This window comes from Scyliorhinus canicula, chromosome 28 (assembly GCF_902713615.1).
Source record: "Scyliorhinus canicula chromosome 28, sScyCan1.1, whole genome shotgun sequence".
Taxonomy (NCBI): domain Eukaryota; kingdom Metazoa; phylum Chordata; class Chondrichthyes; order Carcharhiniformes; family Scyliorhinidae; genus Scyliorhinus; species Scyliorhinus canicula.
The window spans coordinates 14,465,770-14,480,614 of record NC_052173.1 but is presented as its reverse complement, the minus strand read 5'-3'; the positions used below and the strand labels follow the sequence as shown (position 1 = coordinate 14,480,614).

At 47.2% G+C, this 14,845-nt stretch overlaps 1 protein-coding gene across 4 annotated transcripts in view; it reads right to left on the bottom strand.

Annotated features, from left to right (window-relative positions):
• Positions 1-11,860, bottom strand: part of itga7 (integrin, alpha 7) — a 201,071-nt gene extending 189,211 nt beyond the window's left edge. For all 4 annotated transcript variants that reach the window (XM_038786592.1, XM_038786590.1, XM_038786593.1 and 1 more), the window contains exon 1: positions 11,582-11,860. In XM_038786592.1, coding sequence (XP_038642520.1) covers positions 11,582-11,742 — 161 coding nt within the window. In that variant the 5' untranslated portion in view covers positions 11,743-11,860. The remainder of the gene's footprint in view (positions 1-11,581) is intronic.
• Positions 11,861-14,845: the final 2,985 nt, after the last annotated feature.

Sequence of the window (14,845 nt, the reverse complement as noted above, 5' to 3'; positions counted from 1 at the left end):
CTCTTTCCAGGAGCCGGTGCAGTCTCGATGGGCCAAATGGCCTCCTTCTGCACTGTAAATTCTATGAATTCTATGAAGATAATCGAGATAGTTCTTTCCTAACCACAGTGTGTGCCTCTGTGCACATACACACTCACACAGGTACGGCAATGTTGTCAATTTAGGCCTGTGGTACAATTTAGGCCTCAGTAGATTGTGGCTTCACGACCCACTACCAAGCATCGAACTCATAATCCAAGCAGGCACTTCTGAGAAAGTGCGCCACTGCACAGTCGGACTCACGGGGAGGCATAGTGGTATTGTCACTGGGCTAGTACACCAGAATTCCCAGAGTTTCTGTGGGGTCCCGTGTTCAAATCCCGCCACTGCAGATGGTGAAATTTGAATTCAATAATAATCTGGAATTAAAACTCTAATGATGACCGTGAAACCATTTGTCGATTGTGGTTAAAACCTATCTGGTTCACTAATGTTCTTTAGGGAAGGAAATCTGCCATCCTTACCCGGTCTGGCCTACATGTGACTCCAGACCAGGAGTCTGCCTCCTCAAGGGCAATTAGGAATGGGCAATAAATGCTGGCACAGCCAGCAACGCGAAGAATAACGACAGCAGATACCTGGGAACCCCACCACCTGGAGGTTCCCCTCCAAGTCACTCACCACCCTGACTTGGAAATATATCGGCCGTTCCTTCACTGTCGCTGGGTCAAAATCCTGGAACTCCCTCCCTAACAACACAGTGGGTGTACCTACACCACATGGACTGCAGCGGTTCAAGAAGGCAGCTCACCACCACCTTCTCAAGGGGAAATAAATTGCCAGCAAAGCCCACATCCCAAGAACGGATAAACGGATAAAATCCAGACAGTGGATGCCAGAACGGGAATACATTTGTGGCCAATAGCTGCTTATGCTTGTGGGCAACGAAAAACAGCTTGGCATGAACATCACCCCCCCAAATATCCACATGGTTCTGCGTTGAGCCAAAAACAGTCAGGCCCACCATATGATGCCACCTCTGTTTTAGATATTCCTCATCAGACCAAAAAGGAGCCATTAGCGTTGAAAAATAAACATCTTTTACAACTCCCGGGTCACTCCGGGCAGATGAGTTATTTGAGAAGTGTGGGGGTAAGCACACGTTGCAAGCAGTGTTTAAGAGTTACAATGAATTCTTGAAAAATTGACTTATAACTGAATGCGTCATTGGATAAACCAGGCTTCTCGCAGCCCCGAATCTGATGGTTCTTGCAATCTGTTCCTTAACTAATTCCCCATCGAGTGAGGTGTCTCCCAACAGGGCCCCCGGGACAGTCACATTATCTGGGCACAGATGTTTGAAGTAGCCCTTCTAACACGGTCTTATAAAGAGAGAGAATTAAAGACTAGCTACTCCTTCGCATAACATCCCACGGGAATGTCTATTGGGAAAGATCCAGGGAACTGGATAATCAATCCAGCTGATCCGTTTGGAAAGTCCCAGAATACACCGAGATAAATTGCCCTTCTCTAAACGTGGCCTTTGGTTGGGTAGAAACTCAGCGAAGAAAATAATCTCGACATCCTGAATTTCTCCACCTAATTTCTCCAACATTGCACATAGCAACAGCACCAGCAAAATAGCACTCAAGTGAATCAATTGGCAAACTAAAAAAACAATGTCAAAGGCAGCCAGGAAGGGAATGTCAAAAACAAAGGGACTGAGATAGGAGAGGGGGGGGGGGGGGGGGCACAAGAATTCGGATCCGACCCCGAGTCACTGTCCGTGTGGAGTTTGCACATTCACCCCGTGTCTGCCTGGGTCTCACCCCACAACCCAAAACCAGGGTAGGCAAATTGGCCACGCTAAATCGGCCCTTAATTGGAAAAAAAATAATTGGGTACTCGAAAATTTTTTTTAAAAATATGCAGGTGTCTGGCAAGGGCTGGGTGTCGGCCGTGCTGCCCCCCGTGGCCGAATAGCCCGAGCAATACTCCCACTGAATCCGCTCAGCTGAGAAGAACGGCAGGTTGGGCGGAGGTCCAGCTGGCAGATTCGGAGCTGCTCTTCCTCGAAAGCCCCACCTTCAGGAAGCAAAAATGGGAAGAGGGAGGCGCATTTTTTTTTAAAAGAGAGAGGAAAAAAAAGTCAACACGGAAAAAGCAGCAGAAATGAAAATATATGAACCCAAAAAAAAAAAAATCAGGCTCCTGGAGGAAAGGGGCCAATGAGGAAACTTTATTTTTGAATATTTATACTTGGATGAATGACTCAGAACGCACACCCTACATTCTTCAATGATATATAATTGGACGCCGTGCAGTCTAGCTGTCCTGGCATATTTTCTGCAGTATTTCTAACAGGGAGTTAATAAAGTGAGTGACACGTGTTCCTGGAGCCAGTCAAAAATAAATAAGGCAGACAACCTTCAAATAACTCCGCTCGGTCATCAATTATCAGGGTGAATGCAATATGCCCAAAAAAGGTCAGCGTATTTCCCCACTCATTTACCACGGTAACGGGTCGCTTTATAGTTAAAGGGTTATGTGCACCGTGTTAATGTCTTGGGCACTTCTCACATGAACCTGCACATTAACCAATCGACTGCTGCTTTGTTTGAAGCCATTCCAGAGTATGTTTGGATCTCTGTGCATAATCTGCCCCAGTTAACGATTACCTCCCCTTCTAGTTAAACATGCACACTTTACGTTATCTTAGTGCATTTTGTTTGACACGGGGGGGGGGGGGGGGGGGGTCAATGCTGTGTGCCAAACGGAGTCACCCTTTCTCCTGGATGAACCGAAAATGTTAAATGAGCATACCTCTCCTCTCTCTTCCCATTCAGTCTGCAAAAGTATTGGGAGGGGGAGGAAAAAAAAACTAATCTTAAAACAAACTCGTCGTTTGTGGGATTGAAATTCACCTCAGGCGATGGTGTATAAAGGGCAATATCAGAGGCAGAATTCTACGTTTGGGAGACTAAGGGCGGGATTCTTCGGCCTTGTCCTCCCGCGGCCGGAAATTTCGGCCCTAGGTCTGCATCCCGCCTGTGGCAATCTTGTGGCAGGCGCGGCCGAGGAATCCCACCCGAAGTGTTGACGCTGGAATTGAATTGTGTGTGGTTCGCGTTCACATTGGGGGCGCTATTTGTGGAGGAATTCAGGACATGCTAATGATCCAGCACTCCACTGTCCCAAATTCCAAGCAATTCCCAGCCCATTGGGTTTTCTAACCACTGGAGCTGGAGTTAGTGCTAAAGAGGCTGCCAGCTGGGGGTGTTTCTAAACGCTCCACTTACCACACACTCACTGCAGCCACCAAGATGGCTCACAGAAACCCTGCCCCCTGAGGTTGGCAGTCCGAACTGGACCCACAGCTCCAATTCAGTGAGGAGAGGAGGGGCACCCTCTTCCCCAGTGTGGGCCGCAGACTCAAACCTGCCCTCCTGAATACTCCCTGGGAGGTGGCAGAGGCAGTTGGCACTGCCAGTCTCACCAGGAGGAGACAGCTGGTGATCTGGAGGGGTGGGGGTCACTGGTGAGGCCTCGGCCCTGAGAGGGGCAGAGAACCAGGGAGGGTTCCGAAGGCCACTGATGGAACCATCAATTCACCAGACACGTGTTTCCGATATGAATCTAGGCTTTAATCAACTTACTTCAGAGCCAGCCTGTTACCCGTTGATGAACTCTTAGTGAACTCAGGCTGACTCTGGACAACGGTATTTATACAGCTGCACTAGGGGGAGGAGTCATGGGCGGAGCCCAGTACAAGTTCCTGAGTACTCCCAGAGCTACTCCCCCTAGTGGTAGGATAGAGCTACTGTGCTTACAAAGACAGTGTGAATGATCATATATACATATATATATTACATTCACCACAGCCACAGTGCAGGTGTCCTCTGGTTGGGGAGAGTTCTACTGATCCTCTGCTTCCTCTGCAGTGGGGCAGCACTTCTGAGGAGCGCCAACACCTGGTGGGACCCTGATTGAGCTTGGCCACGCCCATCCCCTTGATGATACAGCTGGAGCATGAGGGTGTCCAGAGGGACGGCCTGGGTGGGCTCCCAGATGACCAGAGGCTCTCTGAGCATTTACAGGACACAGTGAGCAGTCAGCAGTGTGAGCAGCCAGGAGCCTGTCAGTAGAACCAACGGAGTGGCTTTAAATCCACAGACTGCAGCAATGGGGTCTGAGCCAGGCCACCCGATCCCGAGGGAGACACCCAGAGACCATGGACTGGCACCAAGTCACTACCTCCTACTGCCCCCAGCCCGGGCAGCCATACCCCAGCAAACCTGACAGTTTTTCAGTGTTTATCTAGCCTCTCATTCCCCCTCTGCAGCCATGGTGCCCAGTCCACATTAGTAAATACTTGTAGTAATTCACACCCGGGAGACTTCCGTCCGAGAGGAGTGGAGCAGCGCGGAAGGGCGGAGCTTACTGTGTCCAACCCGCTAATCACATTTAAATTAATGCAAATGCTGGTTTTCCATGCTACAGCCAGCGCGGGGCGCAAAACTCATTAGTGCCACCAACGAGGGACTGGAGTTTGGCACCTGAATCGGCGCAAGGCACGGACCTCAATCTTGGTCAGACGGCCGATCGCGGTTTGCCTTTACAGGTATCGCCCCAGATGTGCCACCCATCCATGCATGGATATTCAGGCAGTCGATTCAATCCCACCCGTTTTGAGCCACCATCCGAGACAAATTTCCAGTCCATTTTTCCATAAACATATTTCCATAAACATTAATTCCACCCAGCAGTACTCATTACTTATACAGTAGTAATTAAATATTTTTCTTTCAACTTCAATATTGTGATAAAGCGTCGTGTCTGTAGCTTCCAAACTTAAAGCAGTGCAGGCTGCACATTGATACACGCCCCTGTACATTGCGTTATGACACCCTGGGCTGGGGCACGGTTACGTCCAGCCCCCCTTGACCTGGAGTCGCAACACAACTGAATTAACCAAAAGCACCCCAAGTCTTTGGCCCTTGGCTGCCCAATAATTACAGTCACCAGGTTTGTAAACGTAAACACAATTACTGTTTATTTATAACAAGAACTAGCATGAAATATGCAGCAAATACAACTGGTTCACTATTATCGAATTCCTAATTCCCCACTTTAACTTTCCCCCACCCTCTACGCATATATACACACACACACGCACACAAGACAGACAAACACAGAGGGGAGGAGAGGGGTGAAAATAATAAGTAAAAGGGAAAAGAGTCTTTGTTTCAGATGGCTGTGTTTCAGCAGACCTTCCTTCAAAGTAAACTTTCAGATCCAGGTCACTGTTTCAGCATGGAATGGTTTCACTGTAGATTCACTCATTCAGGTTCTCTGTCGGTTCAGACATACATCAACAGACACAGAGTGAGAGAGCGAGAGAGAGCGTGAGAGAGAGAGAGCGCGAGAGAGAGGTGTCACGGTCTCAACTCTGCTTTCCTTCGGTCTCTGGAAATCACCCCACTCAGGCAGGATCCAATCACCACCTGTTACCGGGCAGAATACGGTCTTTTGACCAATTCATTGGCCACCAGCCAACCAATGGCCCACAGCAGACGCCATTTCCTTGGCCCTACACTCATCCCTAGAGCATCTTGACAACAAGCACTCCTACATCAGACTCCTATTTATTGACTACAGCTCCGCCTTCAACACCATAATCCCAGCCAAGCACATATCAAAGCTCCAAAACCTAGGACTTGGCTCCTCCCTCTGCAACTGGATCCTCGACTTTCTAACCCACAGACCACAATCAGTAAGAATGAACACCAACACCTCCTCCACAATAGTCTTCAATACCGATGCCCCGCAAGGCTGCGTACTTAGCCCCCTACTCTACTCCCTGTACACACACGACTGCGTGGCAAAACTTGGTTCCAACTCCATCTACAAGTTTGCTGACGATACGACCATAGTGGGCCGGATCTCGAATAATGACGAGTCAGAATACAGGAGGGGGATAGAGAACTTAGTGGAGTGGTGCAGCGACAACAATCTCTTCCTCAATGCCAGCAAAACTAAAGAGCCGGTCATTGACTTCAGGAAGCAAAGTATTGTACACACCCCTGTCAGCATCAACGGAGCCGAGGTGGAGATGGTTAGCAGTTTCAAATTCCTAGGGGTGCACATCTCCAAAAATCTGTCCTGGTCCACCCACGTCGACGCTACCACCAAGAAAGCACAACAGCGCCTGTACTTCCTCAAGAAACTAAGGAAATTTGGCATGTCCACATTAACCCTTACCAACTTTTACAGATGCACTATAGAGAGCATCCTATCTGGCTGCATCACAGCCTGGTATGGCAACTGCTCAGCCCAAGACCGCAAGAAACTTCAGAGAGTCGTGAATACCGCCCAGTCCATCACACGAACCTGCCTCCCATCCATCGAGTCAATCTACACCTCCTGCTGCCTGGGGAAAGCGGGCAGCATAATCAAAGACCCCTCCCACCCAGCTTACTCACTCTTCCAACTTCTTCCATCAGGCAGGAGATACAGAAGTCTGAGAACACGTACGAACAGACTCAAAAACAGCTTCTTCCCCACTGTTACCAGACTCCTAAATGACCCTCTTATGGACTGACCTCATTAACACTACACCCCTGTATGATTTATCCGATGCCAATGCTTATGTAGTTACATTGTATATCTTGTGTTGCCCTATTATGTATTTTCTTTTATTCCCATGTACTTAACGATCTGTTGAGCTGCTCGCAGAAAAATACTTTTCACTGTACCTCGGTACACGTGACAATTAATAAATCCAACCCAACCGAGTTCCACCCCATCTCTCAGGTGCCACAAAGTCTGGGTTCTGTTGTTCAAAGCTAGCAGCACCATATACTATGTTGCAACTTCTTGAATGCCTCATTCTCTCTGGTGCTTGACTTAAAGACGCATGTTCATTGAGCATCCATGGATCAAAAATAATAATGGCAAAAATAAAGAAAGGGGAAATAAGGGAATCAGCAGGAAGGGTCCTTACAATCGATACCTTCTTAGGGTATCCTATCCCTATCCTCACTTCCTAAAGAAGCTACCCAGCAGGACCTTTCAATTGCTGGACATGTATATATCAACAGGAATGATGAGCTAGTTAGGCTAAATACAAATCTGATGATCTGTGCTTAATGTTGCTCATTTATGAACATACAAAACAGGAGCAAAGGACAGCCATTCGGTCCCTCAAACTAATATTGATCTATATCTTGGTTTGGAGGGAACAATTTCAAAATTTGTGGATAATACAAAACTTGGAAGTATTGTAAAGTGTGAGGAGGACAGTGCAGAGCTTCAAAAGGACAGAGACAAGTTGGTGGAGTGGGCAGATAGGTGGCAGATGAAGTTCAATGCGGAGAAGTGTGAGGAATGCGGAGAAGCTTTGTTTTGCTAAGTGTGAGGTGATGCATTTTGGTAGGAAGAACATGGAGACAATATAAAATAAAGGATACAATTCTAAAGTGTGTGCAGGAGCAGAGGGGCCTGGGGTAAATGTGCACAAATCATTGAAGGAGGCAGGACCTGTGGGGAAAAAATAAAATTTTTTAAAATTGCTTACTGTCACGAGTTGGCTTCAATGAAGTTACTGTGAAAAGCCCCTAGTCACCACATTCCGGCACCTGTTTGGGGAGGCTGGTACGGGAATTGAACCATGCTGCTGGCCTGCCTTGGTCTGCTTTAAAAGCCAGCGAATTAGCCCAGTGTGCTAAACCAGCCCTAGTGGGGAGGGCAGTTAATAAAGCAGAGAGTACACTAGACTTTATTAATAGGGGAATAGAGTAGGGAGGTCATGTTAAACTTATACAAGAGACGAGTTAGACCTCAGCTGGAATATTGTGCCCAGTTCTGGGGTCCACACTAGAGGAAGGATGTGAACACATTGGACAGAGAGTAAAAAAAGGTTTACAAGAATGTAATTCCCGTACCAGCCTCCCCAAACAGGTGCCGGAATGTGGCAACTAGGGGCTTTTCACAATAACTTAGTTTGAAGCCAACTTGCAACAATAAGCGGTTTTCATTTCATTTTTTTTCCCCCCCAAGAATGTTTCCAGGATAAGAAACTTCAGTTGTGAGGATAGATTGGAGAGATTGGGACTGTTCTCCTTGGAGAGAAGGCTGAGAGGAGATTTGATGGAGATGTTCAACCTCATGGGGGGGCTGGACAGAGTAGACGGGGAGCAACTGTTCCCGAGGATCAAGGACGAGAGGGCACAGATTTTAAGTGGTTTCCAAAAGAAGCAAATGTGACGTGAGAAAAAACATTTTCGCACAGCGAGTGGTTGGGGTCTGGAATGTGCTGCCGGGAAGTGAGGTGGAGGCAGGTTCAATCGAGGCATTCCAGAGGGTGTTAGATGATGACTTGAATAGATGATTATTTGAATGAATGTGCAGGGGTGCGGGGAAAAGGCAGGGGAATGGCACTGAAGTCATGAAGCTCGTTTGGCGAGCTGGTGCAGACAGGGTGGGCCAAATGGCCTCTTTCTGCACCGTAACAATTTTGTGATTCGAACCTGCTCCGCCATTCAATAAGACCATGGCTCATCTTTTGTGTTTCCAATTCCTCATTCCCATTCATCCCCAATAACCTTTAACTCCCTTCCCAAACAAGAATCTGTCTACCTCCACCTTAAAGATATTCAGTGACCCCGCCTCCTCCACCTTCTGAGGCAGAGTTCCAAAGTTGCACAAGCCCTCTGGGAGAAAAACATTCTCCTCATCTCGGTCCTGAAAGGGTGACTCCTCATTTTAAAACAGTGCCTCCTTTCTGACAAACATCCACCTTAAACTGGAACTCGTCCAACTTATTATCGCCTAGATCCTACTCCACATCAATCCCATTTGGCCATCACGTCTATGCTTACAGACATGCATCTCCCCCCACTCCACCAGGTTTTAAAGTTATCCTCATATTCCCATCCCTGTGTGGCTTTGCTCCGCTCCACATTTGTAACGTCCTCCAACTCTGCAACCATTAAAGAGTTCTGCTTTCCTCCAATGCTGGCCTCGCATGTCCATTAAAAGCCCACTTCTTGAACAGAACTTTTAGTTTCCCCATCTCCTCCTTTGGTTTCAGGGTTAATTTTTGAATCGAATCAGGGTTCTGTGAAGTGTCTTCAGGTTGTTCTCCTGCTTTATTCTTCTCCGTCACCAGGACCACTTCTCTGTCATCACCTGAACCCCCTCTTCCCCCCACCCACCTACCACAACTGATCTGAAACACACACTTGCTGCCTTTGTTCCCTCTCGTCTCAACTATTTTTGTCCTGCCTCCCATCTTGCCCCCTCTGTAAACCTGAGCAGTTGTGTTATCCTTAAAGAGACAATCATCACATCCCTTTAAGGGCAACACAACAGATGAAGGATCAATCAGCACAGCCTCCTAATCCACCCCAGATTCCATTCACTGACCCACATCGCTACCTAGTCCAGACAGTACCTCCGTCTTACAAATATTTTTCTTGCTTTCAAATCCTTCCGTGGCCCCTCCTTATCTCTTGTTGCCTCCTCCAGCCCTACAACCCTCCAAAATCTCTGCATTCCTCCAAATGTGGCCTCTTGCCCACCCATGATTTTCTGCGCTCCACCATTGGCAATGGTGCTTTCAGCTGTCCAGATCCTAAGTTCTGGAATTCTCCACCGCCACCCCCTCCCCGCCCTGTCCCCCACCACAAACCAAGTTTCCGAATACCTGCCCTAATATTTCCTTATGTGACTCGGTGTCAAATTGTGTTTGATAATCGCTCTGGTGAGGCACCTTGGGGATGTTTCGCTACGTCAAAAGGCGCTATATCAATGCAAGATGTTGTTGGAGTAAAAGTCCAACATTAGTAATGAAGGGTGCTACATAAATGCAATTGGTTGTAATAAACGGCCAACTTTCATACATGACAGGTTCTATATAAATGCAAATTGTTGTAATAAATGTTCAATTTTAGTACATGGAAGGTGCGGTATAAATGCAATCTGTTGTTGTAATAAAAGTCCAACTTTACGACATGAAAGGTGCTATATAAATGCACGTTGTTGTAATAAATGTTCAACTTTAGTACATGGAAAGTGCTATATAAATGCAATCTGTTGTTGTAATAAAAGTCCAACTTTACGACATGAAAGGTGCTATATAAATGCAATCTGTTGTTGTGATAAATATTCCATTTTAGTCCATGAAAGGTGCTATATAAGTGCACATTGTTGTAAAAAATGTCCAAATTTAGTACATGGAAAGTGCTATATAAATGCAATCTGTTGTTGTAATAAATGTTCAACTTTACCACATGAAAGGTGGTACATAAATGCACATTGTTGTAATAAATGTTCAACTTTACTACATGAAAGAATAAAGTACAGTACAGGTGCTAGATAAATGCACATTGTTGTAATAACTGTTCAACTTTAGTCCATGAAAGGTGCGATATAAATGCACGTTGTTGTGAACAAAAAGTCCAACTTTACTGCATGGAAGGTGCTATATAAGTGCAATCTGTTGTTGTAATAAATGTTCAATTTTAGTCCATGAAAGGTGCTTGAAACATGCACACTAAGTCCAACTTTACTGCATGAACGGTGCTACATAAATGCAAGTTGTGGTTGTTGTTGTAATAACGGTCCCAGCTGTTTTTGTAAAAAAAAATATGATAGTCTAAGCGGTCAACTTAGGGTTTCATTTTCCGTATCAAGCGGCTGCAGCATTTGGTTCTTGCCAGTCAAGATGGTGAAGCTGCTAACCCGGCTTGCAGACCCCGAGGATTCAGAGCAAGTTCCCGGAGTCCTGGCCCTTTTCTCGGCGAGTTGCAGAAACTGCAAGAGGAGGGGAAGGGGAGGACGCTTTCAATAATTCATGAGCTGTCCCCACCAAGGACAGCCAGGTTTTTAAAAGCCTGGAAAACGGTGGGGATGGGGAGGGGTTGAAGGCTGCTCTCGCAGGTTGAAGTCAAAAGGTGGGGGTAGGGGGGTAGACAATCGCAGCTGTCAGTGCACCGACCTGCTAACTTTTCCACAGAGCAATTCCTTGTTCCCTGGAAGCCGCTTGAAAGGTGCCACTCATTCGTACAACAGGGGCAAAGAATAAATCACCTTCTGAATATTATTACTGAAACCCAGGCTTCAAGTTGCAATACAATTGCTGACACGTTGAACCCCCTTCTTGCCCCTTTCAACACTTCCAGTTACATGTCAACATTGGAGTTCATATAACGTAGTGCACACATTTAATAAAGGACATGTAGGGATGTTAAAGAGTCCGTTCTTGGGGAAAAAATTGGTTTCAATATTGCAACCTGTCACAAAAAGGGTTAAGGATACAATATTTGCCAGAAGAGCAATTATGACCATTTTTGGATACTCCCAATGAGATACATTTTTTTTAAAAAGTTGACATCAAGATAAATGGGTTGTTTAGAAATATTCAATTCCGTTAATCTGGTGAACGTCACGTCTGGGTGAGGGTGTCCCATCACAAATTATTCTCCCCCCCCCCCCCCCCCCCCCCCCAATTAACTGATTGATCAATCAATCTACATTTAAACGAATCTGACAGTGAGCCCGCAGAACAGACGCAGCAGAATCAAAAATCTTCCCAACTCACCAGCTCTGTGGGTCCGGGCTGACCTGTTTGTGCAACGCCACCGAAAAGCCAAACAAACTCCCTCTTTCCCCTTCCTTGGCGATGGTGTTGGTCGTCTCCAGGTTGAAAGCTGAACTCCGGGCTGCCAAGAGCAGACAGCAGGCGCACAGAAGAGGTGTCATTTCTGAAGCCCTGTCTTCTTGTGCAAGCAGGAGCTGTTAGCCAGCCTGACAGAGAGGCACTGACTGTGTGTGTGTGTGTGTCTGTGCGACCTCGCGTTGACAGGAGGCAAATGCACCGCTGCCACTTTACTGAACACTGTTAAGTGTTAGTGAAACACTCCCTCTTCATCTCTCACACACACACACATCTCTCCCTGAAATCCTGGCTTCCAGTAACCCTTTCACACCTCACTGGATTCTCCTTTTTGCATTTGAGAATATTTTGCTTATTAAATGGTCAGCAGGAACAAAGATTTGAAAATCAACTGGGTAACATTCCACATATCTCACTAACTATTCAACAAGGGAATGTCACCATTCCGATACAAAGTTGTATCAGCTTTTTTTTAACGGAAAAAATAAAATCAAACACACGTGGGGCGGTATTCGCCGTCGCGCCAGCCCCGTGTTCCACGGGCAGCGCGCCCCCCCTGCTGGCAGTGGGATTCTCCGTTGAACCAGCCGGCCAATGAGGTTTCCAGTTGTGGGCACCCCCATGCCGTCGGGAAATCTGCTGCCGGCGCTGCGGAGAATCCCGCCAACGGTACCACCTCCTCGCAGGTTCCTCAACAGAAACGGTTAAACTAGCGGCAGCACGGTGGCGGAGCGGTTAGCACTGCGGCCTCACGGCGCCGAGGTCCCAGGTTCGATCCCGGCTCTGGGTCACTGTCCGTGTGCAGTTTGCACATTCTCCCCCGTGTCTGCGTGGGTCTCACCCCCACAACCCAAAGATGTGCAGGATAGGTGGATTGGCCACGCTAAATTGCCCCTTAATTGGAAAAAAAGAATTGGATACACTAAATTTAAAAACAAGAAACGGAGAATAAACCCGAGAATGTGTCAACATCTCCAGAAAGTCCCAAACAAACATGTTTAACGAATTAGCACCAAGTACAGTATTGCACAAGGTAATTATAACAAATGATTAGGGCATATTTATAGCACATTGAACTTGAGAAAATGGAAATGCCTGAAGCTGCTGCTATTTTTGGAGAGGGAGCACAGTTTACGTAATGGGAAAGTGTGAATTACCTATATTTATACCACATTAGTTGACAGAAAAAACATTTAAACATTTTCCGACGTCCAATAATTTAGGTGTTGAAATTTCAGAGGGAACAGGAACTTCATTGGGAATCAGGACCACCCAGTAATAAAGTGAGGAGTTCTCTCTTCGAGAAAAAAAAGACGATATCTAAGTTAGATGTCATGGAGGTAGTTTCATTCTGGAGGTCTGTGACCCCCTGACCCTTGCAAGGACAATGCGCTTCTTTGAAAAGGAAAGTGAACAATTGCCATCGAAGCAACGCCACTCGACAGCCCACACCATTGGCAGTTTGGGTGAAGGTATTATGTACGTAATGATGCGCTGAGATTCAGTCCCAGACCTGTGATGGATTTGAGCTGAGGTTGGGAGCAACAATTGTCCTCGCCCTCTGCATTTACAGGGGTTGAAAGCAACCAAGGTCGCTGCTCCTGAATGCAGGTCAATGGCCTCTGCAGTAAAGTGCATGTTTGTGGACACGATTTGGCTCAGTTTGCTGTCCTCACTATTGAGGATTTTTATTTCAATGACTTTACAGAATCACAGAATAATAGAGTGGAGAAGAGGCCCTTCGGCCCATCGAGTCTGCACCAACACATGAAAAACACCTGACCTGTCTACCTAATCCCATTTACCAGCACGTGGCCCATAGCCTTGAATGTTACGACATGTCAAGTGCTCATCCAGGTACTTTTTAAAGGATGTGAGGCAACCCGCCTTTACCCCCCTCCCAGGCAGTGCGTTCCACACCATCACCACCCTGTGGATAAAAAGGTTTTTCCTCAAATCCTCCCTCAACCTCCTGTCTCCTCACCTTGAACTTGTGTCCCCTCGTAACTGACCATTCAATGAAGGGGAACAACTCCTCCCTATCCACCCTGTCCATGTCCCTCATAATCCTGTACACCTCCATCAGGTCGCCCCCCCCCCCTAGTCTTCTCTGCTCCTGAGAAGGGCAGAACGGTAGCATAGTGGCTAGCACTATGGCTTTACAGCACCAGGGTCCCAGATTCGATTCCTGGTTTGGGTCACTGTCTGCGCGTTCTCCCCGTGTCTGCGTGGGTTTCCTCCGGGTGCTCCGGTTTCCTCCCACAGTCCAGAGATGTGCAGGTTAGATGGATTGGCCGTGCTAAATTGCCCTTAGGCTAGATGGAGTTGCAGGGTTACGGGGGTAGGGTGGAGGTGTGGGGTTAAGTAGGGTGCTCTTTCCAAGAACTGGTGCAGACTCGATGGGCCGAATGGCCTCCTTCTGCACTGTAAATTCTATGAAAACAACGCAAGCCTATCCAACCTCTCTTCATAACTGAAATGTTCCATCCCAGGCAACATCCTGGTGAATCGCCTCTGCACCCCCTCCAGCGCAATCACATCCTTCCTATAATGTGGCGACCAGAATTGCACACAGTGCTCTTTAGGGAAGGAAATCTGCCGTCCTTACCTAGTCTGGCCTACATGTAACTCCAGACCCACAGCAATTCTGGTCTCGGATGGCTGTCTATGTGGAGTTTGCACTTTCTCCCCGTGTCTGTATGGGTTTCCTCCGGGTGCTCCGGTTTCCTCCCACAGTCCAAAGATGTGCAGGTTAGGTGGATTGGCCATGCTAAATTGTCCCTTAGTGTCCAAAGATGTGCAGGTTAGGTGGATTGGCCATGTTAAATTGCCCCTTAGTGTCCAAAGATGTACAGGTTGGGGGGATTGGCCATGTTAAATTGCCCCTTAGTGTCCAAAGTTGTGCAGGTTAGGTGGGGTTATGGGGATAGTATGGAGGCGTGGGCTTAAGCAAGTAGTCTGCTCTTTCCAAGGGCCGGTGTAAACTCGATGGGCCGATTGGCCTCCTTCTGCACTATAGGGATTCTATGGAGTCTGCTCTGCCACACAAAAAGTTGTGCCTTTTAAATACCCTGCTCAGTGCAGTCATAGGTTCCTCCCCTGCTGTTGTTTCACCATTAATCCTCTGAGCTCTAACTTACCAAGGGCAAGAGCTGAAAGTTCTAACACGTTAGCGAGGAAAGAGTCTGT